The sequence below is a fragment of the Pezoporus flaviventris genome, unplaced genomic scaffold (genome assembly GCF_033815535.1).
Source record: "Pezoporus flaviventris isolate CSIRO_AGI_PZ_B2104156 unplaced genomic scaffold, CSIRO_AGI_Pfla_v1 ptg000015l, whole genome shotgun sequence".
In the NCBI taxonomy this organism is placed as follows: Eukaryota; Metazoa; Chordata; class Aves; order Psittaciformes; family Psittacidae; genus Pezoporus; species Pezoporus flaviventris.
Window position 1 is genome coordinate 39,604,060 of NW_026892563.1, and position 27,772 is coordinate 39,631,831.

The 27,772-nt window shown below is 45.2% G+C and overlaps 2 protein-coding genes across 3 annotated transcripts in view; one reads left to right on the forward strand and one right to left on the reverse strand.

The window, feature by feature from the left end:
- Positions 1-2,943: 2,943 nt before the first annotated feature.
- Positions 2,944-6,884, forward strand: DUSP12 (dual specificity phosphatase 12). Its single transcript, XM_061454223.1, has 6 exons — positions 2,944-3,218; positions 3,314-3,427; positions 3,520-3,638; positions 4,606-4,702; positions 5,386-5,572; positions 6,160-6,884. Exons 1-6 carry the CDS (start codon positions 2,947-2,949, stop codon positions 6,319-6,321), a joined length of 951 nt encoding a protein of 316 aa, XP_061310207.1. The 5' UTR covers positions 2,944-2,946; the 3' UTR covers positions 6,322-6,884.
- The window catches only part of ATP6V1A (ATPase H+ transporting V1 subunit A), a 30,616-nt gene continuing 9,716 nt past the window's right edge, over positions 6,873-27,772 (reverse strand). For both annotated transcript variants that reach the window (XM_061454216.1, XM_061454218.1), the window contains exons 2-15: positions 24,712-24,806; positions 22,958-23,086; positions 21,280-21,494; positions 20,465-20,602; positions 19,811-19,962; positions 18,825-18,987; positions 17,572-17,680; positions 16,648-16,770; positions 16,445-16,559; positions 15,313-15,376; positions 14,358-14,561; positions 12,370-12,464; positions 11,044-11,215; positions 6,873-9,120 (exon numbers count right to left, since the gene is read on the reverse strand). In XM_061454216.1, coding sequence (XP_061310200.1) covers positions 9,028-9,120; positions 11,044-11,215; positions 12,370-12,464; positions 14,358-14,561; positions 15,313-15,376; positions 16,445-16,559; positions 16,648-16,770; positions 17,572-17,680; positions 18,825-18,987; positions 19,811-19,962; positions 20,465-20,602; positions 21,280-21,494; positions 22,958-23,086; positions 24,712-24,793 — 1,854 coding nt within the window. In that variant the 5' untranslated portion in view covers positions 24,794-24,806 and the 3' untranslated portion in view covers positions 6,873-9,027. The remainder of the gene's footprint in view (positions 9,121-11,043; positions 11,216-12,369; positions 12,465-14,357; positions 14,562-15,312; positions 15,377-16,444; positions 16,560-16,647; positions 16,771-17,571; positions 17,681-18,824; positions 18,988-19,810; positions 19,963-20,464; positions 20,603-21,279; positions 21,495-22,957; positions 23,087-24,711; positions 24,807-27,772) is intronic.

Below are 27,772 nucleotides of genomic sequence, written 5' to 3' on the forward strand. Positions count from 1 at the left end.
CGTCGGCCGCGGCCCCGCTGTCAACGGCTGTGCCCCCGCGCTCCCCGGGCGTCCGCTGCCACCGGACGGAGCGGCCGGGGGAGCCCGTGGAACGGCGGAGGTGGTCCCACCCAGCCCCAAGAACGGGCCCGTGCGACCCCCGCCCTACAGCAGCATCCCCGCTGACGAACAGCGGCGCTCCCGGTCCGAGCCCTCCGCGGGGAGCCTGTTTCTCCCTCGATCCCTTTACCCTGCGGCCTCGCCGCTTCCCGGCGGTGCCCGGCGGCCCGGGACCCCGTCCGTCCCGCTCCCCACCCGCCGCTGTTATTCATCGCCGGCAAACAGCTGTGTCGTGTCCCCCCAGCCCTCCTCCGCGGATGGCTCTGTCCAGCCTTCCCCGTCCTGGCCTCGGGGGCTGGTCCTGAGTAACGCTGCTCGGCGCCCTTTGAGGGACCTGCAGAGTCAGCCTCGCTGGGAGACCAACCGCTATGCCCAGCAGCAGCCACGCTGTGCTGTCCAGCACCTCGCGCGCTCGCAGCATCCTTCATCCCGCAATAAAGGGATGGCTCCATCGCATCAAGTGCTTCCTCTTATTTCAGTCTGAACAAGACTTCTGCATTCCCTACATTGTGCACTATTAACACAAACCCTGCCGGCTCAACACGCGGTCCTGTGGCCAGATCCAATAGCGCTCTGGGGCCAGCCATGAGCAAAATCATGAAAAGAAGTTGAAAAGCAAACCTGGAGCAACAAGATAAGCTGGAGCAACATCTGTAGAACTGTCGTGGTTTAAAGGGGACAGAGCATAAGTCTAGGCAGGGGAAAAGAACACTAACTAGCAGTGATGCACAATACAGGTGTTCAACACCCGCTGACTGATACCCAGTCTGACCTGAGCAGTGATCTGAGCCTTCTGGGTAACTGTCCCCAGTTTCTATCCTGAGCATAACGTGCTGTGGTATGGAATACCCGTTTGGCTAGTTTGGGTCAGGTGTTCTGGCTTTGCTTCCTCCCAGCTTCTTGTGCCCCTCCTCACTGGAAGAGCATGAGAGACTAAAAAGTCCTTGAGCAGGGTAAGCAATACTGAGCAACAACTAAAACATTGGTGTGTTATCAGTGTTATTTCCAGAATAAAGCCAGAACACAGCACTGCACCAGCTGCTGGGAAGAGAATTAATTCTGTCCCAGCCAAAAACCAGGACAGTATCCACCCCTTTCATGTCATGCCAGGTCTCACACTTCCCACCATCACCTTCCCTGCCTTTTGATAGAGATACACAGATATATATATACCTATATACTTATGCACACACAGAGAGGTAGCATTCCCTTAGCCTGTGGAGCATCCCTATGGAAGCTGGTTGAGTTCATTTGGTGCACAACTCGTGGCTCTCTCTGTCACAGAAGTCTCATTGGGCAGGAGAGATGGATGGTATGTGCTGTGGGATTGCTGCACACTGAGGCCAGTTCCGGATTCCATCACCACTGCACTTAGCTGGTGGTATCAAAGTTGGTTCTTTGTTACTGTGGTGGTCTAAAGGGAGTCAGGTTCAGACTGTACCAGCTACTAGGAAGAGAATTAACTCTATCCCAGCCAAAACCAGGATAGTTTGTACCCTAAAATGAGGGTTTGGAGCCCCAAAAGGAGTCTTTCAACAGCAGAATCTGAGCTTTGGACCCTAAAAATGAGGCTTTGGGACATAAACTGGGGCTTTGAGCCCTACAAGAGGGGTTTGGACCCTCCAAATGAGGGTTTGGACACTCAAGATGCTGGTTGAATCTAGAAAATGGCTGGCTGGCTCCTAAAAAAAAGAAACCCTGGAATCTGAAAAGGAGACTTTGTAAACTGAATCTGAGCTTTGGACCCTGCAAATGAGGCTTCAAAGCCAAAAATTAGGCTTATGAAGCAAAACCTAAGATTTGGATAGTCAAAAGGAGGCTTTGAAAGGAGGCTTTGGACACTATAAAACAGGCTTTGGATTCCAGAAAGGAGTCTTTCCTTTTCAAGTTTCCCTCTCCTCTTCTCTCCTTCCCTTTCTTCCCTTCCCCTTCCCTCTCCTCTCTTCTCCTTTCTGCTTTCACAGAATAGTTAGGGTTAGAAAAGACCCCCTGCCATGGGCAGGGACACCTCCCACTAAACCATCTCACCCAAGGCTCTGTCCAACCTGGCCTTGAACACTGCCAGGGATGGGGCAGCCACAGCTTCTCTGGGCAGCCTGTGCCAGCACCTCACCACCCTCACAGTGAAGAACTTCCTTATATCTAACCTGAACTTCCCCTGTTTAAGTTTTAACCCATTACCCCTTGTCCTGTCACTACAGTCCCTAATGAAGAGTCCCTCCCCAGCATCCCTATAGGCCCCCTTCAGATACTGGAAGGCTGCTATGAGGTCTCCACGCAGCCTTCTCCTCTCCAGGCTGAACAGCCCCAACTTTCTCAGCCTGTCTTCATACAGGAGGTGCTCCAGTCCCCTGATCATCCTCGTGTCTTTCCTCTGGACTTGTTCCAACAGTTCCATGTCGTTTTTATGTTGAGGACACCAGAACTGCACACAGTGCTGCAAGTGCGGTCTCATTCTTTAATGGTATTTGTTTTGTGAGCATGTGTAAGGAGACAGGACAGGGTAGGCGGGAAACCCTTTGGTTTTCCAAAGGATGAGGTGAAGACACCGGGAGGAGAAAGCTGCACCGGCACCCGCAGATGTGTGAGGTTATTATGGACATTCCTTAAATACCGCTGAGGGATAACTAAAGCGGGGTCCTGACGGCTCCCGCCTGCCACACACCTGCGCAGGCGCGGCTCCCGCTGATGGTTCGGGGGCCCATCCCCACCCCGGCGGGGCAGCACCCCCCCAGCACCGCCACCAGCGGCTCCCGGCTGCCCCCTGCCGGCAACGCGGGCCCCGCCACAGGGCCCTCGGCAGGCGCCATGCGCGGCGCCCTGCCCCTTCGCGGCGTGCCCGCCGCCATGGCCTCCTCGCCCGCCGGGATGGTGCCGGTGTTGCCGGGGCTTTACGTGGGCGGCGCGGGGTCGTGCTCGTCCCCAGAGTCGTTGGCGGCGGCGGGGGTGGTGGCGGTGCTGACGGTGGACGCGGAGGAGCCGCCGGCCGTGCCGGGGGTACGGGCCATGCACGTACGGGCGCTGGACGAGCCCTACGCCGACCTGCTGAGCCGCCTGGATGACAGCGCCGCCTTCATCGGCGCCGCAAGGGCGGGTGGCGGCGCTGCCCTCGTCCGCTGGTGAGCGCCGCGGCGGTGGGGGACCGGTCGCTTCCCTTCCCTCCGTGCGGCGCTCCTCACAGCCCGACCTGTCCTGTCCCGTCCCGTCCTTGCAGCCAGGCCGGGGTGAGCCGCAGCGTGGCCGTGGTGACCGCCTACCTCATGAAGACACAGGGACTCGGCTGGGAAGAGGCCTACGCCGCCGTCAGGGCCGCCAAACCCGACGCCGAGTGGGTCTCTTGTCCCCGCTCCCCGGCCGCCCCCCGGCGCTCCCCGGCCGCCCGTTGTCCCCTCAGCCCCCTCTCCTCTCGCCCCGCCGCAGGATGAACCCGGGTTTCCAGGCGCAGCTGAAGCTCTACGAGGCCATGGGCTGCGCCGTGGACACCAGCAGCGCTCTCTACAAGCGGTACCGGCTGCAGATGCTCATGGAGAGGTACCCCGGTGAGCGGCGGGGCCGAGGTGCGCCTCGGCGGGCGTCGGCCTTGGGCTCTGGCGGGTGCGTGGAGGGAGGCTTCGGGCAGTGTCCCAGGGAGGGTGGCCCCTGTGGGACCAAGTCCGTCCTAAAGGGAGCACAGAAGGCCGTGTCAGAGGTGGTTGACTTGGAGTGTTGTGCTCAAAGCAATTGGGTTGGCTCGGCAAACAGTCGCATTGTGCTGGCCCTAAAGGATTCCAGCTCATCAGTGGGGAAAAATGTGTCTCTGAGAGATGCCTGAGAAAAGACGTCTGTAGGGAACCGCTCTCTTTAGCAAAATGCAGAAATGATAACGGTCAGTTTGATTTGTTTCCTGATTTTTATGTACCTGGCTGATCAAAGTGAACATCCTCTAAAAAGAAGTCAAGAATAACAAAATCGGCAAATGCAGAACTGAGATAGAGCTCAAAAATCAAGATAAGAAGTAAACTTGTATACTTTGATTTGCCAAGGGTGACTGCAGTAGAAATGTGTGCAGATGTGTAATCTTATAAAACAATCATAATCCATAGCTTTTTTTGCAGGATCCGAGTGTTGCATATTCAGCATGACAGTGCTGTCTCCCCTTATGTGTCATTCTCCATAGCAGGCCCTGTTCGTAAGCTGACTTGTGTGCACTGAAAGACTGGCAGAACTGTTCTAACTCCTTCTCTGCCTTTACTTTCTAAGTAAGAACATAAAGCAAAATGCAACTATTTCACCCTTGTTAAGGCTGAAGTCTAGATCCTGGTTCCTTGTATTCAGTGAATCCCAGTCTTAGGTGTGGTGGAGCAAGGCTCCTTCATTTTTGCCTTATCTAATGAACTTGGTGTGTGGACAAATGGATGTGATGAAGGTGAGTTGTGCATGCTGGGGCAGAGGTGTAGCGCTGTCCTGTCCCACATGCAGCACAGCTGCATCCCTCTGATTCACAACTTGGTACTGACACCTCTGCAGAACTTCAAGACTTGCCCCGAGAGGTCTTTGCTGTTGATCCAACCAGTGTATGTCAGACTCCAAACACAGAGGTTCTCTACAGGTGCAGGAAATGCAGGTACTGAACTTTCTCTGTTTCTCCATAAGATGTGATTTTGTAAAGGACTCAAAAGAAAAATAGTCTGTGTAAAGCACTGTCATTGATAGGACAGGGATGAGCTCTTGCCCAAGGTTCCATGCCATGTGTACCTCCAAAATCAGACAAATCTTACGGAATAGAATTTCTTGTTCCTTGGGGTTGTGTGGCACTTGTGCAGCCTGATCTGCTGCCTCCTATGGACCAGCATAATCCCACTTGGCTCTAAGCAGCTTGCTCTGAGACCATAACTTCTAGTTTGTTTTTGACAGTTTCTCCAGAAGAAACTTCCTGTAAATGTGTAGATTTACTGCATTTTAACTACCTTTTATGGCTTGCTTTAAGTGAAACTGAATAATCCTGCTGTTTCCTAGGTGTAGGTTTCTTCAAACAGATGAAGTTTTTGTAGGCAGGAATTGTTTGAAAAAAGGTCTAGATAAAAGCATACAAGTGGGGCAGAGCCCAAAGCTACACCAATCACTAGATGTGTCAAGAGAGAAATCAGTGCCTTCTAGACTAGACGAAAACAACCCCAAACCATAGGGTTTGCAATCGTGTTTATTTCCTGGCAGGAGGTCCTCATCCTTATTTCCTGTTGTCTATAGTTTCCCTAGTAAAAACCCAATTACTTTACTTCTTTTTCCCCTCTGTGTCGTCGTGTGCAGGCGTGCTCTGTTCCGTAGTTCCAGCATCCTGTCCCACACAGAAGGAAGCGGCCCGACAGCCTTTGCCCACAAGAGGATAATGGACTCTGCTCAGCTTTGTGGTGACACCCGTGAGAAGTGTACCTCTTACTTCACCGAGCCTGTGCAATGGATGGAGCCAGCGTTGCTTGGAGTAATGGAAGGACAGGTGATGGGCAGCATGCGCTTTAGGCTTGGATTTTACTCTTTCTAAGAGGCAGAACAAATTGTTTCTGTTCCCTGATGCAGAAGCCCCCACACCAGGACCTAGGTCTACCAGCCTTTCTGGCATGAATTTTCCAGCTTGTGAATAGATTCTTACATATGCTTTTACAAGAAAAGGAGCTGCTGGTTGTGTTGGGCCGAGACCACTACCCAGGGTGTTGGGCAGGGTTTATCTGCTGTTTGGTTTTAGTGTAAGAAGACAGCTTGTGGTACTTAAATCTGCTGTGGTCTTGCACTGACTTGAGGCTCTCTGGAGACTGGCAGAACTGTCCTGGAACCACACCAGGTCCAAGTAGCTGCATTTCCACACCCTCCCTTCTGCCAGCAGAGCTGCCTGCTATAGCCTAGGGCTAAACAGCCCTGCCAGGTTAGCTTTTTTTGTCAGTTTTTCACCCCATTTACCTTTTCTGAAGTGTTAAAGGGAAGGACCTGGCTCTGCAGAGGTTGTCACAATGACTGTGCCATAGAAGTACACTGAAGTAGCTCTCCATCTGCACGTGCCTTAGACTGGGTCATGCTTTCTTCTTGCAGCTGCTGTGTCCCAAATGCACATCGAAGCTGGGCTCCTTCAGCTGGCGGGGTGAGCAGTGTTCCTGTGGCCGCTGGGTGACACCTGCCTTCCAGATCCACAAAAGTCGCGTGGATGAAGTGAAGACGCTGCCGGTTGGGAACTTCCACACTGCCAAAACCTGAACTGCTCGCTTCTCTCACTGGATTTCTTACTATCCACAGAGAACTGCCAGGCTGCAGTTGCCAGGGCTGAGCTTGTCACCTCCACCCCTTTGTGAGACAGTGGAATTACTTCCATATCTGCTCTGATCAAGCTTGCTGTATCTCTAATATGTATATAACAATAGCAAAACACTTCCATCAAAGAGGTGTTACACACTGGTCCAAACAGATACAACAATGCCTCAATACATTGTTTTGTGTGCTGCTATTTACAGGTGGGTTTCAACGCCTTATTGAAAAGGAATGCTAACTTCTGGGCTTCGGCCAGCAATGCCACAGTGATCTTCCCATCCAGAGGTCCCAATCACTTTGTCCAACATTCATATTTAGAGATTTCAGGAGGTATATTCCAGAGCAGAGAAATACTTTAAGGCCCTGACAGACTGATTTAAAGAAATGCCTAAAATGAAGTAGTAAGGCTTTAAGCAAGCTGTGAGCTGTCCTGACAGCATGCTGTGTTTACCACAGGGGACAGGGTTGGTTTGATGTAATAAAAGAGGACAGACAAAACCTACTTTAAATCAGTTTTATTTTCATTGACTTCAACGTATTTTTTTTTTACTTTTCTTTTTTACACAATTTCCTGCAACATACATTATGAAATATACAAGATAAAGTAGGTGGTGGGGTTCTGCCCATCTTTTAGTTCCTCCCACAGCTGTGGAGGGAGGACCTACAGGACACAGTGAACATCAGAATCTCAACACTGAAAACAGACACAAACCAAAAAAAGACAAAAATATATATGAAACTGTTTGAACTGGTCACACTTCAGGGCCAGGTACAGCACAATAAATATTAGAACTGCATTATCATAGACATCTTCTGTAAAGTTTTTAACATCCTCTATTTAAAGAGATAACATCTGGTTTCTAGCATGAAATGCTACATAGTACAGTGGTGAAGGGTACAAACAATGAGGAATCCAGCAAGGGCTTGGACAGTGACTACTCATTCACACATGCTCATTGGTAAAATAAGCAGCATACACCAGAAGTTCAGTGAGCTGTAAACTTAACCATTCGCTACCAGGATATCGGCTGGAGGAATACGTGCTTTTGGGAGGACCAGAAGTAGTTAATCCCTTTAACTTTCAGCCTGGCTCTCCCCCAACAAACAGCAAGTTGATGCTGTAATGGAAGTGGCAGCATTTGGTCCGTAGTGCAAGATCCCTTTGCGTCACTACTGTTCAGAGCTGGCAGCAATACCTCAGTGCAGAATTCATGCACAGCCATGCCACCCGCATGGTGTCACCAACACTGGGTACTGCTTGGTGACATAACAAAGCAGTAAAAAACATCATCTGGAAGCCAGCTGGGTGCAGGCAAACAGCACTGGATGCCACCCGACACAAGTGAGGCAGGGACTGGAGAGGATGCAGGCATTTCTGTCTCCACAGCAGTGGGCCCCTGGAGTGTGACAGAAAGGCTGCCCTATGTTCATTCCCCACCTCTTACTAGTTTTGCCAGTCAGCAAGCCCAAGAAGCAGCGGTTTCAGCTGTTTGACAAGAGTGCTTCCAGAGCACAAGGCCAGAGTCACTGGTTTCTCTTGCATTGCCATCAACGTGGCAGGAGTAATTACATTTTGCACTTTCCAGCCTTCCCCCTGATCATCCCCCGCCCCCAGTTTAGCATCATACATTCCTCTTACATGAGAACCAGGGACCTTCTGTGCCACCACCAAACCGGCCACGTGAGCACAGGTGGAGGAGGAAGGCTGGGCACACGCTTTCCCTTCCTTAGCACCATCTGGGCATTGCACTGGGAGGCAGAGCACCACCAAGGAAGGACTGCCTGCCTGGTCCACATGCATGGCATCTCCAAATTTACCATCTACATCCTGCAGCACATGGCAGCAGTCACAAGCCTCACTAACTAAAGCAGCTGAGTGTCATGAAATCTTACAGGGTGAGTGGGAGGCAAGAAGGTCAAATTCTTTTGGAAGCTGAGCACCTATGGCTTTGATTTTAGCTGATGCAGAGCCCAGCAGTCCTATCTGTATTAAGTAGGAAGATAAAACTCTATTTCTCCAGGGTATGGAAGTACACTGGTCACTTGTACGTGCTCATCTTCTAGACAGTCACTTCTTGGAGAGATGTAGAACTACCACGTTTAAACACCAACTGACTCGGCTGAGGGCTGCAGAAGGGAAAGAGTAGTGAAGAACTTCTGGTTGTATCAATGTATCAGCAGAACATGGTCAAAACCTCTTTGAGAATAGGGAGTTCTACGTCATGATAGTCAGCAAAGCGCCAGATGTAAATGCCCTTACCCCTGCCAGCTCAGAACGTACCGCGTGACTGCATTAAGATGTATACCTCCTCTGCCAGTACAGCTCAGCTGGATACATTACAAGGTGAAAGACCAGTTACCAAGAGAGCTGGGAGAGGCAAAGTGAAATTCTTCCCACCCTAGAAGCGTACAACAGCATATTTCTTCACTCAGCCAGGCCCATTCACACAACACTCACCATTTCAGACACACAAAGCAATGCCAAACACAAATTAGGAGGAATGTTTTGTAAGGACACTCTCTGAGTATGAACAGGGAAAACATAGGGCTATTTATCAACTCAAGTACTGTTGCATCATTCTTGTAAGGTAGGGAAGCAGAGGAGCTGAGATGAGGAATTGAGAGGACAAACTGGAGTGGTCACAGAGGTCAAGTCTAGTCTTCCAGACTGCGAAACGCATTCTGCATATCCTCAAACAGCTGAGCATAGTCCGCCTTGATTTTTGTTTCACCGTCTTTGACGGGGTCCTGAAAGATAACACAGGAAGTGAACAGCTCCATGAGGAAAAGCCTTGGGTACTTTAGACAACCCTGCTTTGCCAGTGCTGTAATTTCTTGCCCTTGGGACTAACCCTTGCCAACTGCAGAGCAAGCATTATAGCTCCCGTCTGTCTCACTGACAGCCACAAGGTTTGAATCTCATCCTCTTGCCACATTCAGGGAGCAGGCAGAATGGATCCTGGACAGAGATTTTCTTTCATGAGCAGTGGTTACCTTATTGCAAAGCAATTGATTTGGAGAGGATTCAGTAATACGGAGGGTCTTGGTTAATGCTGTGTGACTGAAGAGCTGCAGTGATTAGTACAAACTCCTATCCCCAAACCAAGCGGAACAAGCCTCACTGTGACTCAGAAATGCTCTGCTGTACTTTCTGGGGTGCATCCCCTACTGAGTGAAGAAGCTACTTTGCCATCACTCGGAGGTCACTTGGTTCCAATTAAAATCTTATTGTGCAATCAGAAGCTCAAACCCCTCTTTGCACAGCTTCATTTTCTCAGAATATTTTTCATGAAAGACAAAGGCAAAAACGTTAACAATCAGCTTTGCTCTGAGGCTGCAACGCCTTCCTGTGAGAAGCAGTAACTGCCAGGCTCTGAAACCTGCTCAGTATCTTCACCATTCCCCTCTCAGCACTACATTTCTCTGGGCCAGTGCAGCTCTTGGGAAACACAGAGGACCTACATGCGTAGGTGCAATCCTCGTTCGTTGTCTCTCCAAAACACACAGACTGCAGGATGCAGGGTATTTAAATTCCCATGCCTTTTAGCCTGTTACCCAAGAATGTAATTTTCCTTTCATAACTACTCCTGTATTAGAGGGCCAGCTCCCCTTAACATGCATTCTCCCCCTGGCTTCTCTTTTTCAGTCCACCATTCTGCTGTATGCCAGACGTCTTCTCGTGGCCATGGTTTGTAAAAAGGGTGTCATTTCCCCTGTCTCTATACAGCCAGCCCTCAAAGAAACTCATATGTGCATCTTGTTGTGTTCTTGATGCTTTGAGAATATATACCAGGGATCTGCTTACTGCAGAAACAAGCCAAATAACCTCCAGGAACAGAATCCATTGGCACACCAGAACACTTAAATTTAACGTAATTTTATCCTATGGTACTTGAAAGATTTGCAATGATGGCTTACAAGAGTTATAGCAGAGTAAGCATTATTCTTCACAGAGATTATTCCTTAGCTACTTTAACATCAGTTTCTTAGCATGTTTAGTCAGCATCACAGGTTACTGTCCTACCAGGAGCTGGTCCTACACCAGCATGCTCTGGATGAGTTTTAGGAAAGCCGTACCCTAAGAAGATGGCTTTTGAAGTTACCCAGAGCAGGTGCTCCAAGGCATTTGTTTTCCCTTCAGCTCACATTGAAGTGACTTCTCCCTTCCCCTCCTCCTAGTTACCTGCCTTAAGTCGTGAAGCCAAACACAGCATACATCATGTATTGCTGCAGACTGGCATTTCTTTCCTTAACTTCCATTCAAGAGTATGCCATCAACATTTCTATCATTCACTTTTTAGCCCATTCCTGGATTTAAACTTGAGGCTGCTTTTATCTGTTAATTCTCCTTAGAACATATTATGATTTTTTACACAAAAGTTTATCACAAATCCCCCAAATAAACAGGAAAGGTACTTGTACTAGTACCACGATACACGTCACATAGAAGAGGCTCTCCAAGATGGGAGTGCCAAGGCTATGCAGCGTGCATCACCTGCCTGGTTTCTGTACTGACCATTCTTGTGCTCACAAACTAAAACCAGTTCTTAAGGGCATTCAGAAAGTCTCTGTTCACAGACCTTTATCTGAGGCAACTGATGACCACCTTTGCCTTTCAGAGGCACTGGAAGCTCACAAAAAGCAGCACAACCCAGTTCCTTCCAAACATACCTTGAACTTCATGGAGGTAAGTCTGTAGAGGATCTCGCTCATGTTCTCTCGGATGATGGACCACGTGATTTTATTGTCACTCTGGGCTGTGGTTTCTACAGCACGGCGTGCCATGTCATAGAATGCAATCATATTGGAAAGCATTCCCACTGTTTTGTAGAAAGGGCAGAACCTGGTGGGATGCAAAAGGATTGATCAGGCATCTTGTCACAGTTAACAGGACTTTGCTCCAGCCTTCACAACTCTGAGTTCTCACCTGACAGAAGGGGCACTAGCCTGCTTTACCCCAGGCATTTTGAATATACACTGTCAAAAGACACGTTTTTAAACAAGCAAATCACAGACTAGGACAATCATATTGGAGGGAGGTTTCTGAAGTAGCACCCAAACACTGGGCAAAATAGGAGAGAACAGGAACCATGGCTGCAGAAAGTCTCACTTTTCAATCTGTGCCAATGCTAATAAGAAAGGGAAAACACCAGAGCAGCCAACGGAATTCCTCCTTCCTGTTTTGTCCATCATGGGAGCAGACTTCCTCCAAGCAGCCTGGGATGACCTGACAGCTCTGCAAGTTTCTTTGCTCACAGGAAAAGGAGTGTTTCTATGACAAGAACACTCCACATACAAACCCCTTAATTCTTAATGGGTGGATGACTGCCATGGAAGATGCGTCATTATTATTTATACCCTGCATCACCCTACTTCATCTGCTTCCCTATCACTTACAAGCATGCTTGCCCTAGTAACCTAATCAAAGGCGTGCACTGCTACAGAACGACGGACATCTACATTTTTAGTGATGAAGTACTTAAGACCTCCTGATCTACCTGAGCAGGGGAGCGAGATGAAGTACAAAAGGCCCCTTTGTAAGGCTCTTAAAAACACAAAGACAGCATAGAAAGCAGCAAAGCAGACAGGGATAAATATCACACTAGGGAAAAGATCCAGTATTTTTTTTCTATGGATCTAATTTACTCAGGAATTATGCAACAGTAACTGAAAGCAGATTCTTGCAATCCCCCATGTATGGCCAGAATAACCAGGAAGACCTTGGATGTTGTCTCTGAAAATAAAGTGCTCCTCTCCTCCTAAGGAGGACATGCTATTGGTTAACTGAACAACAGATGAGGGCCTGAGAAACTCAAAGGGTGTGACAGCATTTGGAAAAGGTCTGCATACCTTGGGTAAGACAAAGTGAATACACTGTTCAGTGGCCTACCTAAGCACAGCTCTTCCATTTGCATGCCGAGTGCAATTTCCAAGTACAATGGCTGTCTATGCAGACTACACAAGCCCAAGAGGAGAGAGCAGCCAGTCAGATCTCACCTGTCATAAGGCGTATAACCGTTCTGTTGCAAGAAGTCATCTTTTATCAGCTTGGCAACCTCCAAGGTAATTTTATCTGTTTCTGCCAAGGAAGCCTAGAAAAATAAGGCACACTGTTAGTTTAGTACTCCATTCCACGAGGACATGGTACGTCCTGGCCAAGAACAGGTATCTTTCAGTACTTGTTCTCTTCCCACCCTCTTAAGATGGCTTTCAGCAGAATTCTATCTTTGGGGTATTTCTCACTCCCTGCTCTAGTCCAGCCAATTTCATTGATTGCCAAACTAAGATGGGCCAAACAGTCACTAAGTATATCTGATGATAAACAATGGAAAGGAAGTTTCCTTTAATATAATGGGAAAGCCACCAGACAGAAAACACACATGGCTTTGCTACAAGGTACGCTGAACCATCACCTTCCTACATAAAGAAATCAATTCATTTTTACCTTCCTGAATCCTAATGTCCATGGAAGAAAAACTAGATCTCACTAAGTAATCTTAAGGATTTGATACTAGCCTCCACAGCCACCAACGGGGTTTCCCTGTCTGGCATTCAAGAAGAGCAAAAGAGTTGATGACAATGCCTGTCATACTTCATGGGACAGCCACAGCCCTGGTGCACACTGCTGCTGTTGGCACCACAGGTCACTCCTCTACCTTCACTGTCCTTTTGCTAAAGGGGGCAAATTGAGTTTCGAGTACCTCAAGGCTTGCCTTCTGCACAGAAAGTCTGGACCTTCTTTCACAAGAAGACTAACAGAAATCAGAGCTAATAAGAAAAAAAAAGAAAAAGTATCTGATTGTTTCTCCACAATTTCCCCTTTCTAAAGGTTTGTTGCACTTTTTGGCCAAGCCCAGGCTTCAGCTGTTAAAGGTGCCATCTTTGAGAATAAGATCACCAGTTCCAGTACTTCTATCATGGGAATAATGCCTTGTTGCAGGCACTGGCTTATCAATATCCCTTCCCCACCAAGGAACTGATTCTACCCTGCTCTGTAAACTAGTCTTTCAGAACATGGTTTTGTAAATAGAAAAGTGCAGAAGACTCCAAGATCACATCTCCTTTTCTTCAAAGGCACATCTAGAGAGCTCTGCCAAGCAAGAGGTAGTGAAGGCCTCATCTTGGTTGGGCTGCATCATCAGTGAATAGAGAGAATACTCCCTCCAAATAACAATAGTTAATACAAAATCCCACACAGTACTATGAGCCTGTAAATCAGCACAGTTCACCCAAACCTCATGGGATTAAGTTACTGTCAAGTATGTATTGGGCACCTGTCAGTAACTGTTTATAGTGCTAAGCTGAAACACAAGTTTCCACTAGGTCCCTTTTTTGAGGGTTCTCAAGGGAAATACTCCTATCCAAGTTCAGCTTTCTCTCCAAAATAGTGAAGCAAATGAAGGAAATTAAAGAATGCCAGTAAAGTGGAGCCATATGTCCTGTCACAAGTTTCCAGAGAAACTAGGGAATCACCAAGTCTCGGAAAAAGCAGGCATTGCTTCTGTTTCTTACAGGCCAGCTTGTAAATGCCAGCACCTCTGTTCTGCAGCTGGCAACACGGCTTCTAATAAACTGTAACCCTTCAGATGACTTCAACAGTCAAGATCAGTTTGTGCCATTTCTCTTGCAAAAATTACTTACTACTGTAAGTTACAGCAATGGATGTTTCAGCAGAACAGGAGCATTAAAGCAAGAAGCTTCTTAACTCCAGCATTAGATGCTCTGCCAACTAATTTATATGAGAAAAGTAGCATCAAGCCAAGGTTCATCCAAAAAACTCTTTTGTTGTTAGAAGTCAAAAAAGAAGAAAGTTGGAACACAGTTAGGGGCAGGAGAGTCTGACATCTCCCAGTGGCCATCTGCCTTTTTTGCAAAAGGCAATAACCATCAAATCTGATCTAAGACACGATCTAAAGCCTGCGCTAGTGGTAAGGAAATGAAGGATGGCTCATTGACACCACATTTCCTCAGAGCTGGTTACTCACCTTCCCCACAAGCTGCACAATCTCTGCAAGATCCTCTTCCTCCTGTAGGATCTCTTTGGCTTTTGTCCTGAGAGGGACAAACTCTGTAAAATGCTTGTCGTAGTACTCATCCAGAGCACGCGTGTATTTGCTGTAACTGATCAGCCAGTTGACGGAGGGGAAGTGCTTGCGTTGTGCCAGCTTCTTATCCAAGCCCCAGAAAACCTGGCAGAAGGCAGAAAGACCAACCAGCGTTCCAAATAAAATAGGAACCAAACATAATTGAAGGCAATAAGTACAGAAAGCAAGTTTGCACAAAAGCAATATGGCAAAGGCTATCATAAATGAAAGCTTCAGAGAGAAAAAGAAAGCCTTCCTTATATTACCTATAGCAGTGACTTTCAAACACACTTCTCAAGAAAGGATGTACCTTCTAAACTGAGTTCAGACTTACTCAGCTTAAGACTCCTCTTAAGGAGGAAGAAGTCAGCCAATTACAATGCCAATTCTGGAGTCTAATTAAGTGGGGACCTATAAGATGTAACTCCTTTTCCTTAAGCAGGGCTGCAATCAGCGGCAAGACATTAATCTCCCAGTCATCTGATCCGAGGACTTTTCTGTGGTTTCAATACACCTATTAAGAGTGATTCACTTTCCATCTCGGCCAACAGCAGCCACATTTGAAGTGCAGCTCAGTGGGCAGCAATCAGGAAGCATAGACAGTCCTGAGCAGTCGGCACTGGGATGAATTGCTGCCTTCACTTCCTCTTCCAAAGTGATCTCAAACACATCAGTTCAGAGACCATCTTGCAAGGTCACCTTTTACACTGTTAGAACATTTTGCAAAGCACCCTAACAAAGCTGCCTGTGTCAAACCAAAGCTTTTACACCCCTGCCACTGGCACAAATGCACTGAAGCACGATCATTTTGGGATCAACGAAGTGGATGGAAGAGCTGAAACATTGTGGGACATACCTGAACAATGCCCAGTGTAGCAGATGTGACAGGATCAGAGAAGTCACCACCTGGGGGAGACACGCTGAGCAGGAAGAGATAAGGAAGAATCAGAGTTGCTTTCACAGTTTAAACTGAAGTACCGAACATGAGGCTGCACAGCTGAGTTATTACAGAAAACACAAAAGCCAACGTGATCTCAAGGAACAGATCACAATCTTCCAACTGCAGAAAGTGTTTGATGCATACCCACACAGCTGTTGCATCAAATAGACCAGGAAATACAGCTGTATCAGTAACTGAGTGACAGTATCAAGGTATGATTTCAGTCGCTTTAGCTCCAGGAATTAACTACAGCTTGGATTATCAAACCTAACCCTATCGGAACAGATTCAGCAAGTGTGCTGAGAGAACACTGTGAAACACAGTGTAATGATTATGCTACAGAAAACTATACCCCAATTTGAAATTATTTGAGATATTCACCTATACAATAACCACTTAAATTTCATTTGGGCTTGACACCTTAATATATGCCTCAGAGAGAAAATACTTAACATCTGACTCAAAAGCACAATTCATTTGTGTATGGATGTTGTAGGCAGCAGAACTAAGCAGAGCAAAAAATGGACTCCAGATGTTCTTACAGATGCTGAAGCATCTCCTCAAAACATGTGGTGGAAAGTTCACTTGCCCACAGTATGATATACCTATATGTCACCTATAACAACGTCTGGGGACCACATGCCCATGGCAGCTTAAGATGTGCTGCTCTATGTAATACTACTCTATTTAAGCAAGAGAATCACTTGCTGCTCTAATTGCCCCTTCTTTCCTGCTCTGAGCATGGTTTGACATACTTTTCAGTGACAGCTCTAATGACATTGTTCCCTGAGCCATTTGCTCCAGCTGCTGCAAGTGACTGCAAGTCTGCACCTCACAGAACTACCTGTCCACATTCATTCTTTCTGCCCCCACACATCATTTAGCAGCAGCTCTGGGGGAACAGAGACTAAATATCTACCTACTCAACCATGTATTTTTAGTCCTGCAGCTGCAATGACTTTTTTTATCTGAAAAATAGGTACTTTGAGATATAAAAACACAGAGGAAGAGCTGCACCCAACACAAAGCAAAGTGATGCAACACTCACGCTCCAACAATGCTGACACTGCCTTCCCTTTCAGGATTCCCCAGACACTTCACTCTGCCAGCTCGCTCATAGAAAGAGGCTAGACGGGCACCAAGGTAGGCTGGATAACCACTGTCTGCAAACAGCAACACACAGAAATGGAGTCAAAGGCTCAGAGTTTAAAGGATGCTTTTACAAGACTAGGCTGAGAAAAGACTACTCACCAGCTGGCATTTCAGCCAGTCGCCCGGAGATCTCTCGGAGGGCCTCAGCCCATCGGGAAGTGGAGTCTGCCATCATACTGACATGGTAGCCCATGTCCCGGAAATACTCAGACAGGGTGATTCCTAGAACAAAGACAACAGCGTAATCAGCATAGGGCTCCGGAAGGAATTCTACGCTTTCGTGTTGTCATCAAGATGCAAATAAGCCAAATTATATCCAAGTTTACATCTGGATGGAAACAGACACTGGAAATTAATTCTTTCTTCCCACTAGATCATGTCCTTGCTGTTTTTTATTGTTTCTTCTCACTCTTCCCATTTTCCCTTATGAACCACTCTGGCTCATCTTACATTCCCGTGTATCTCTTTGAAGCGACATGGCAATGTCACTGATGTTACTCCTTGCATCACTGAAACCATGAACAAAGCCTCTTCTTATTGTAAAATGTCTTCTTCCCTTTCAAACTACCAGAATACAACAGTGAGAAAAGGTCATGTTTTATCTTAATGATCTGACAAGTTTTCATAACCAAGAACTTAAAAGAGCACTATGAGAGGTTGCAAAGGAAAGCAGACTAACCTGCCAATTCAGAGACTCCTAATCCTGCCCAGTAAGTGGCTGTACTTGTCAGTAAAACACTAGTCATAAACAAAAGCCTGCATAATTAAAACATGGAGACAAACCTACATGAGAGCTTGTGCAGTACATTCACCCTATAAGCAAAATCTACTCAATATTCAGAAATCGTAAGTATATACCAAATTCAATTAAGATACTAGGACTTCATGCAGGCAAGGTCCAAAAGGGTTGACTTCTGAAACTAAGCAAGTTTTCTTGGTGCTGACAATCTCGGGAACTGGAAACGCTCCAGCATTATGGCTTGCTCTATACACACAGCTTTTTCAGCCTCCTGTAAACCTTACCAGTATAGATAGAGGCTTCTCTGGCAGCCACAGGCATGTTGGAGGTATTTGCTACCAGAGCTGTTCGTTTCATGATGCTTTCTACTTTGCCATCAACTTCCATTGTTAGCTAAAATGCAAGAAAAGAAAAAAAAAGGTAATGGTAGCAAAGTGTTTGTTGTTGTTTTGTGGGGTGCCTTGTTTTCACAGTATTACTCCCTTTAAATCAGGATCCTCTCCTCACAGCTACTCTACCAAGAGCAGAGACTAGAGGATACTATGCTGGTTTGCCTCCCAGATTGCACACATCTTAATTCTTTAATGCACTACCTCATTGCATCTTCTGCAACTGGCAAATCTCTATTGATCCCATTCAAATGAGTAATGATAAATCCACTGCATCAGGAAGTACATTATCCTCTCTCAGTTTACTAGGCTGGAAGAGCCAAAAAGTTGTATCCTACACCTGTATCCTAAGACCATTAGGAATCAGGCTAAGACCATTAGGCTTCTTTTCCCCACCTAAAATGATCCAAGTTTGCCTTTGACAACTGGACATTAAACCACATATATAAGCCCAGCGAAACCTTACAAACACCTGAACAGAATGCATATCATGACATTTGTATAGAATTCCACTTATGAATATACTGGCATTTCCCTTTTTTCATGGCCACCTCATCTTGACTTTCCCATCTTCTAACTAACCAACACATCCAAGCCCTTTACCCCTTATTTCTGACAATGGAGTTTCCCTAACAGTTCAGACTATGGCTTCTTTCCTGTATTTTACAGAAGAACATGCCACAACTAATTCACTAACATGTAACAGGTAGAAGGATTAGTAAACCCACTGATTTTTTTGTTGTTTAACCAGGCATTTTCTACTTCCTTCAGAAGGCATTCCAAAGCCTCACGTCACACTATTATCTAGCAACTGTATCGCCACCCTGCACCCTTTAAATACAGATGCCACATTTGCTATTTATGGTTAAGTTAGAGATGTTACCGGCGAAAGATAAGGTGCTTGTAACTCTGTTTGTCTTGGCTTTATTTTAAAACAAGTTAGAAGGTACACCCAAAAACTAGTCCAGAGTTGTACTGAGGGGCCACTGAAATAATTCCTGAATGAATCAAAAGGGATTTTCGCTACTACAGCCAGAACTTACAGCAAGGAGGCAAGAAGGTCGTTTTGAGTCACTCTGCCGATATGTTATTCAGTTACAATACCAGTACAAAAGCAAGTTTAGTCTCCATGAATTCTCCATACTAACCTCAGGGAAATCTCTCAGTACTTCAGACATTTCATTTCCTCGTTCTCCACAGCCTACATAAATGATGACATCACTGTTGGAGTATTTTGAGAGAGACTGAGAGATCACAGTCTTCCCACAACCAAATGCTCCTGGAATCGCTGTTGTGCCCCCTTGTACACACCTGAGTAAAGAAAAAGGACTCCGATTTGCAAGAAACAAAAACTCAGCTCTCTCCTATCTTAAAATACGTTTTCCAATAAACTCATAATTGAAAGCAGAATGACAGGAGCCATATTCAGTGTGCTGGGTTAGAAACACAGAGGTATTTCACTAAACCAAAAGACTAAGGTTATAAACTATCCTTTCCTTCTCCTGCCCTTGAAGTACATGAGTTATGCTGGTAAAACAGCTAGACCTTCAGAATTGAAACATAGCAGTTTTCACAGCTGGAAGCACGGACAGAATGCAAACGCTAAGAAAGGAACAACTGCACTTAGCTGTAAGAATAAGCAGCATAATAGTTTAGGACCAAAATTACTGAATTCAGTGTCTTAGAAGGTAGCTGCTTAAATAAGCATTTTGCGCTACAGCTACATGCAACAGTTTCTATAAGTGGTGACCCCATAATCATTGCGAACTGTGCATCCTCAAGACCATGGAAAGCAATCCTACCGATGTGTTCAAACGGAGGTATCAAGCTTGAAAGTTGTAGCCTTTCTGTAGGCTTGGCACGATTATGTTAAGTTTATGCTTGTCCATTCTTTTCTAGATTAATGCACTAGAACTATCTTGTTAAACTTATCCTCCTTTTTCCACTACTAGGATCTCCTGCCAAATACAGAAATACGAGGAATTCAGCTAAATATTTTTTTAAGATCATGCTGTGAACACACAGTGAAATCTTCGGGTCTGTTTGCCCATAAAAAATTAAGGCCTCTTGCCTCTGATTCCCTCCAAAAAAAAAGAGATTTCTTACATGCTAGAAAAGAAGAAGTAGTACTTACGGGAAGAGGGCATCCAGGACCCGCTGGCCAGTTAATAAAGGATGATTGGCTGGTAACTTCTCAGTAACAGGACGGACTTGACGTACAGGCCAGACCTGGACCATAGTGAACTTCTCCTTCACACCTTCAAACTCCAGCTCTAAGACAACATCCTAACAGACAGCACCAGACATCTGAAGTAAGCAAACAGCTGCACTGGACCAACATACAAATTCTTGTCTCAACTACTCTGCACAGCTAGGTGTTTGACACCACCAACTTCTCCAAACTTCATCCGAGGTGAAAAGAGGATGATAGCTCTTTCCCATATCGTATTTACAATGCTATTGAGGGAAAAAGACATGCAAGGCAAAGCGTCACCTAAAAACATGCTTCTGAAGAGCAACTGAATTTTACATATTCATAAGATAGCGCAGATCCCCACAGGCCAGAAAATGTGGCATACTCAAGTGCCATTGGGAAGCCATACACAGAATATAATTGCACAAGACATTCATGTAATCCCTGCAGTTAGGTCAGCAGAGGTGAGCATTAACTCAAGACACTTTGTTGCATGAAACACTTTTTAGTTGTCATCATGCAGAACAGAAAGAATACATCAACCCTATGAGAGAGACATGGAATATATCAGCAACTGCTGTTTCGGAGACTTACTGAAGTGTCATAGTTTCCTGGTGGAGCAATGTATGTAACTGTACCCCTGTTCCGTGGGGGCAGCATGATTTTGTGCTTGATAAGGGAGTTTTCATTCACAATACCATAAATATCTCCACCAGTGATGTGGCTGCCAACCTGGAATCAGAAGAGGTGTATTAGTCATAAGCAAGAACTCCAGCTTTAAAAAAGAACCTTAACCTTAATAAAGTAACTATAGCTATTAAGTCTACCACTGTGATTACTCCCTTTGTAAATGCATTGTTAGAGCACAGTAACCCATTTGCATACATCATTACATTAACAGAACATTGCTAGCAACACTATCTGGGTTGAGGTGCCTTTCAAGGCTCAGACAGTAGCAATTACTGACTGATGCAAGGAATCTTCCTTGTTTCTTATACACCTCTAAGCCTAATGTGTTAAGTAGAGAAAGAATAGCATATTCTACCCTGTAGGCTTGGAAAAAAAAAATGCCACCAAGGGCTAAAGCCATGACATTTTCCAGCTCTAAGGCTACCTTCATTTGCAAGATGTGTTCCACAGTCATTCCTTTTATTTAGTGCAATTCCATGAGCTTCTTTACAGTTTTGCAAACATATTAAAACTTTGTAAGTTTCTCAGATGCAGCAGCAACACTCTGTAAGTCACACAGAGTAAGTTTTGGTGGTCCCCATCCAGGCTCATACATCACTACCACCTCCCAACACAAGCTGCATAAACCATAGCTCCCAGCAGTCCCAGCCCTGGCACTCTGCTCCAGCCCTAACTCTGGGGGTAGAGAAGCAAAGGGGGGAAGGCTTGCGAGAACCTACCCGCAGATTCTTTGAAGGTGTGAATTCCCATTTGATATCTCGGCTCAAAGCTGACACGTTGACACCTCTAGGGATATAGATACTTTTGGTCAGAGTGCTGATGTCTGAGAGAGGCCTCTGGATACCATCAAAAATAGCTCCCATGATGCCAGGCCCTAGTTCCACTGACAGGGGTTTGCCAGTACGGAGTACAGGATCTCCTACAGAGACACCAGCTAAAGATTTGCTGAGGAAAAGTTCATCCAGAGTAAGGGGAAGAAAGTACCACATTCACAACTTCATCATCTAGAACCTCCTTCCTGACTGTAAGGTCATATTTTTATTACTTTATTAACCATCATCATTTGAGAAGCATGTATGCTTTATACTCAACTCAAGCTGAAATTGCCAAAGCAACAAAGCTGCTCATTCTAGGGGTAAATACTCTGCTTCATGATCATTAGTTCAAGTCAACTGTTTGGATGAGTTTGCTGGAGTGCCAGGCATCAGGATGACAAAACATCAAGCATTTCTTACATCTTCAAACCTAGAAAACAGGCTCGATTGTTAAAGTCAGACAATGTTATGAAATGTATAGATTTTTGTTTGTTAGAGAGCACAAATGTTTTGACCTTGAGCCTTCCACAGCCTTTTTGACAGCAGTCTAATTTTAAAGGGAGTTTGTCCAAGACCAGCATTATTTTCTTCCTTTCCTTTATTAAGTTGTCCAGTCTATGCACTATCTAACTCCAAAGATGCACAATGGACTTCTGTGCAGAGGGCCAGCAGCCTGGGAAAGGCCCTGCTAGAATACAAAAGAAAACCCCAAAACCCTATGCAAGACTGAAGAGATTAAATGCAAGCTGACTTCAGAGAGCCCTATGGCAGACTCCTCCCATGAGGAACTTAAGAGTAAACTATATTCAAACTTGCTTCATGTACTATTGGAAGGTTACTAGGTATTACAATGGTGATGCCATCTAAAAGGATAAATCATTAGGTACAAAGAGGAGCTAGTCACCAGTTTACCATCCAACTCCTCAGAACGAAACTTTGGGAGCCAACACAGGTTTTACCCCTAGCCTCTACAGATAGAGCCAACTCTTAAGTTTAAAAGAATACAAGGAAAAAAAAAAAGGTCTGGCTTCAAGTTTTATGACTTCTTTTCTGACATTCTCTCATTTATGTGTAACAGAAAATATATTTTATGTTAACTAGATTTTAGGATACAGACTGTGTTCTAGCTGGACCAAGATTCTGTAAGCACACTGCAGAAGCAAAAATGTAACCTATTATGTCTGGTAAAGTACTCTGCCCAGAAGGCAGCAACCTGCCCTCTTACACAAGCATAGCTTTCAAAAGCAAAGAAAATAAATGCAACAAATACTACTTGTTAGTTTTGTCATTTATAGCTGACATTTGTGAGACAACTTCCTTAAGAATGAGTTCTACTATTTAAACTAAGATTAACTTAAACTCTAAAGCACACATTATTTGATATCCACTTGAAATCTCCTCAGCACACAGACAGGCAAGACAAGATTTACCTCACAGCCATCAGCATTTACCAAGAATGTGCAGAACAGATGTCCTGCTGGCACTGGAAGTACCCAGTGCTGGTCATCGTCTTCACCCTCATCACTCCAGTGCTCTGGACTAAGTAGTCTGGCAGGCGCAGAGGGATCAGTGGAAAGGATACATGTTTCTTCATACACCTGAACAGTTGCCAAATCACCTTCCAGCCGGATGATCTCTCCCACCAGTTCACTGTGGCCTACTCGTACCAGTTCATACATAGCAGCGCCTGCCATGTTGCACGCCGTGACCACTGGAAACAACATGCATGTAGGTGAGTCTTTTTCTTATAGCTCAGGAAATTTACCCATCAAAAGTTAGTAAGAACTGCACAGCATAAGTCTGGGATTCAACCAAATCAGAAGTGCATTCTTGATTTCACAAAAGGGGTAAGTAGGCTGCCACAAATCCTGACATTTCTAGTTTAAAAGACAAAAGTTTCCTTATACTTTTCACACTGTCCCTTTATGCTCGGTAAGAGGACACTATCAGAATGTAGTAGGTCACAGACAATTCATGCCATCATCTCTTATCTGTCTTGACAGATGGTGAGTGTTTAGAGTTTTAGAGACGCAGTGACCCTTGACAGACAAGTTACATAGGCACTTCTCCCTTTCAGTGAGCTAGGCCACATTCCCATCTGACCAAATTAAAACATACAGGAAAATGGAAAAAGCCCACCTGATAGTTTCATAAACCTGTGGTTGGGGACCGTAATTTTCAAGTCACTCAAACTCCTGTTTACCTTGGTAGCATTTGGACGCTCACATAATCTATTTCCATGTGTAGATCAAGCCAAGGTGCCTGCTAAAGGCAATACATACCCTTGTATCTAGAGTGGCAGACGCCTACAAAGCTTTAAAGGAAACACTATTTTGCTATTTTATTTTGTAGAAAAGTGGTATGAGGGCACTTAACTTTCAACGGAAGAAGACTGTTTTACAGCATGTTTTGGGCCTTAAAACTGTTTTGGGTTAGATTTCGGCAGATCACACATGAGGCCTAGCTGCTTTAGGACAAAATTTATTATGTCTTTTATATTGTAATCTCAATCTTCCACACAGGGTTCACATATTTACATAAAAATATATTTCCACTTCTTAGGAAATAAAGCTGTTGGTTTTAAGTAGCACTTCTGCAGTTAAGGAATTGGCAGTTAAAGAACAGGTATTTATTTAGGTAGACATAAGCCAATGATTATTACTCATCAAATAAGCTGCATTAACAAAAATACATGCTATTCTTCTGTTCTCACTTTCCCATCCCTTTCTTTACCTCTTCAAGAGCAGAAAACCTGGTAGAGTCTGCATGTATTCAAAAGCTGTTACCATCAGAGTGTAAAGAAACTATTTAAGCTGATAAAGGAGGAGGAGTCCTCCTCCTTCTCCCAGTCTTACTACCACCACACTGTGCTACGCTCCCTGACCCTTACAGCTCCTCACTGAGCTCCTCCAACCTATGGTGCAGTAACACAGAACAGCCTGACACTGGGAAGGGACTGAGTATTCCAGAGATCATAGGGTCAAACTTCATTTCAGTGAGACTGGACTATGCATCTCTCACCCTTTTAGAGAAGCACTGGGCCTGCAGATTTCTGACCAAGTGGCTTCCTCTCATACAGAAAGCTTACTACCTTTGATATTATTATCATCATTATTAAACCTGATTCTGCTCATTACATCTTTAAATAAGACGAATTAGCAGTAATATCCTGTTAGCATATTTCTTAATATTTTATCAGACCAATCAGTGATCCTTTTTAAAAAGCCTGCTCCTCCCCCACCCCAGGAAAGAGGAAAAGCTCTACTATACTTCTCCACTTCCAAGCGAACAAGATTAACAAGACATTAGATTAAACAGATCCTATGAAATACCCACCAGGTCCTGAGACTCCATGGACATAACCAACAAAAGCCTCTCTTTCCTCATCACGGATTTTGGGTAGCTTGGAAAAGTTCATTTTGTCTCTTCAACTGTAGAGAAGGAAAAAACAAGAGTCAGTCCTGATGAATACACATGTTGTAAGTTCCTCCTCTTCCTCCGTCTGTTCTCTCCTTGTTTCTAGTGAGAAAGAATTCCAAACTCACACAACCTCAAGCACCTTAACCACACTGATTTTAAAGCTATAAAAAGTTAAAAGGTAACTTATTTAAGCAAAGACAAGAGCTAACTTCCCCCACTGCAGAACACCAAGAGTGGAACATCACTCCATAATATGCTCCACAAAACACTGCTGAGTGAAATAGCTACACTCCAAAAATGTCCCAACATTGCTGGACTGTTTCCAACCCCAATAACAGGATATTTAAACAATGAAGAATCTATTCTATCTTCCACATCTCATTTATTCTCCTTCAAAATATGGAGTTTCTATGATCCTGAGCATGAGAATGTTCTGGTGCTGCTTTACTGCCAGGGTCTCTAAAAGCAATATTATAAACATTAATTGTGAAACTTCTTTTTTTGCTATCTTAAGCTGCAGGATCAACAGCGTTCAGAAGAAGAAATATACATTTCCACAAGCACACAAACATGTGAGCTCTCTCTTAGATGCCTCACAGTGAGGTATTACACAATCCTTGCTCTCAGTGAAACCCATGGAGCATTACAGGAAAATTGTGCTGAATAATGGCCCAAAACCCCAACTTGAAACAGTTAAAAACCTGACTGCCATCTCTTGCCAGTCACAGTTCAGGGAACAGGAAAAGCTGTTTTAGAAGACCTCCTTTGTGATCGACAGTTGGGCTGGCCTGCTTCTGGTGCCGATAAGAATAATGGTTTTGCTTTGTCAGCCCTTATCCTGCTTTGTGTTACCTTGGAAACTGATTAGTGTTAGAGAACTGTGAGGCAACTCTCTGACCATGTCTACCACCCAGCAGTGGTGAAAGGCACAGTATGGCAGCCCCAGTGTACAATGCTGTGGTTTGGTGACGTGAACCAGGTGAAGCATCTGTTGACACTCACAGTCTTTGCAAGCTTAACCTAAGCCAGCATCTTCTGCAAGGCAGCATACACAGTGGCATGCTCAGGCTTGAAAACCTGACCCATCTACTATGAGGAAAAAGACAGCTACACTGCCACCCTATCCACCATCATTAAAGGATGCTTTTCTGCCTGCTCTTCAGGAGCAGTAGGTAACAGACATCTGCTATTCTTAAAATCTTGTAACTGTTTCCCAGCTTTTTAATACTACACTAACAAGACCTCTGCCCCTCAGCCTCTTCCCCAATCTAAATGTTTTAAAAACATTGGCTCTGCTCTGTGAGAAAAAGATCAAGTGATGCCAAACTCCTATTCATCCTGAGGGAATAGCTTCTTCCAGGCTCCATGTCTCGTTGGAGTGGACTGTGTTTAACATGGCTCCCACTGATTCATTTCACAACAGCCACCCCAACAGCTGATCACAACCACCAAGGAGTGGAACTGCTAACTGCTCTTAAGCTCAAAGGCAGAGTCAGATGTCAGGTATCTGTTAGACCCTCTTCCTCTCTATAATGATAGTTCAGCATTTAAACTTGTCTAGGCCCAGAAGACAATGTGAATTTCACTGCTTATTTCTCAAAAGCATCCTCTTAACAAATGGCAGAGGGGAGGCCCTTGCAAAGCAATCTGCAGGTCCTAAGGAACTGGTAAGAGTTACTTCAGATCAGACTAACGTAACTAGCTCAGCTTTTTTGCTTTTAACAATTAAACTGTTGTAAAACTGGAGCACAATTACTGGTCATATGAAAAAGCAGCCTGCCTTATAAATCTACCCAAAGCATTTACTTCAACACACCACACAGAACACTCGAGTCCTACCACCAAAATCTTCTGTGTGAATAGAGAGCTAAACCAGATTCTCATAACTGAATTAACAACACTGTTTGTCAGTGAGACAGTACAAGGGCCCATAGAGAAGAGTCGCTTTATGAAGCAAGGAAAGGCAAGGACACCAGCCAGTTTCAATTTACAATAACTCTTCTTCCTATCCAAACGCCACAGTTCAACCGACCACCACTGCAAGCAGCTGCTTAGCTTCCAGGGAGGCAAATAAGAATCTCAGAAAAGTCATTCTGCAGTTAAACTGCAACATCCTGACACCCAGCGCCTTCAGCTCCTGTTGCTGTGGCTGCTCTGCTCACTCTCTCTTCCTACAGCCACTTTCCCAAATGACAGGCGAAGGCAGGTAAAAGGGAATGGGAGTCCTCTCCTAGGCCACCTAGCAATGCACCAACAAACCCTGGTTTTGTCCTGATCTTTATCACCTGCACCAACTGCTTTTAAACACACATTTATTAACTATTCCAAGTATAAAAGGCACAGTGAATTCATCCTCACCTTTCTGTGCTCCATCTCCTATATACCTCCAAACAAAACAGAGTCTAAAAAGCCAGTCCTCACCCAGACAAGCTGACCTCTTTTTTAATGGGCTACACATCATTTAACATTGAATGCAAACTAAGAAAACAAAATGCTGTTATTTATCTCTGCATAGTTTTCTTGTGCTAGCGTATTAGCACTAACAGATTTTCATTTTATATGGAAAAGTCCTTGAGGGCAGAAACGTTGCCTTACCTACCTACACTGTTAAATGTTTTCAGTGTTATTACTCAGATAAAATGGAGCTCCCTAAAGCACGTCAGGATTTGCTAAACACAACATGATGTATGTGCAGGCAGCATGTACTTACCCCAGAAGCCATGGTAGTTAGCCATTTTGGAAAGCTACTGAGCTCCTGTAGACTTTCAGAGGCCTATTGCCAACACAGAGTACTAGGCACTATACGCAATCCACTCCTACAGAAGTCCACTAGCACACCTACACAGGACATTAGCTTAATTTTAATTCCCTTATGAGCAAAGATGCATCTTGGCATCCTTTACAACTTACATACATGAATCTTTCTCATCTTCGACAGTTCACCAATTGATTTTAAACATGCTCTTAAGCTCTAACA

What these genes read in the sequence shown, in the direction of transcription:
- DUSP12 (XM_061454223.1), top strand. Translation starts at nt 2,947, where the DNA reads ATGGCCTCCTCGCCCGCCGGGATGGTGCCGGTGTTGCCGGGGCTTTAC. An exon ending in GGCGCTGCCCTCGTCCGCTG is followed by an intron (nt 3,219 to 3,313) that starts GTGAGCGCCGCG and finishes CCGTCCTTGCAG; the next exon opens with CCAGGCCGGGGTGAGCCGCA. An exon ending in GCTCATGGAGAGGTACCCCG is followed by an intron (nt 3,639 to 4,605) that starts GTGAGCGGCGGG and finishes ACACCTCTGCAG; the next exon opens with AACTTCAAGACTTGCCCCGA.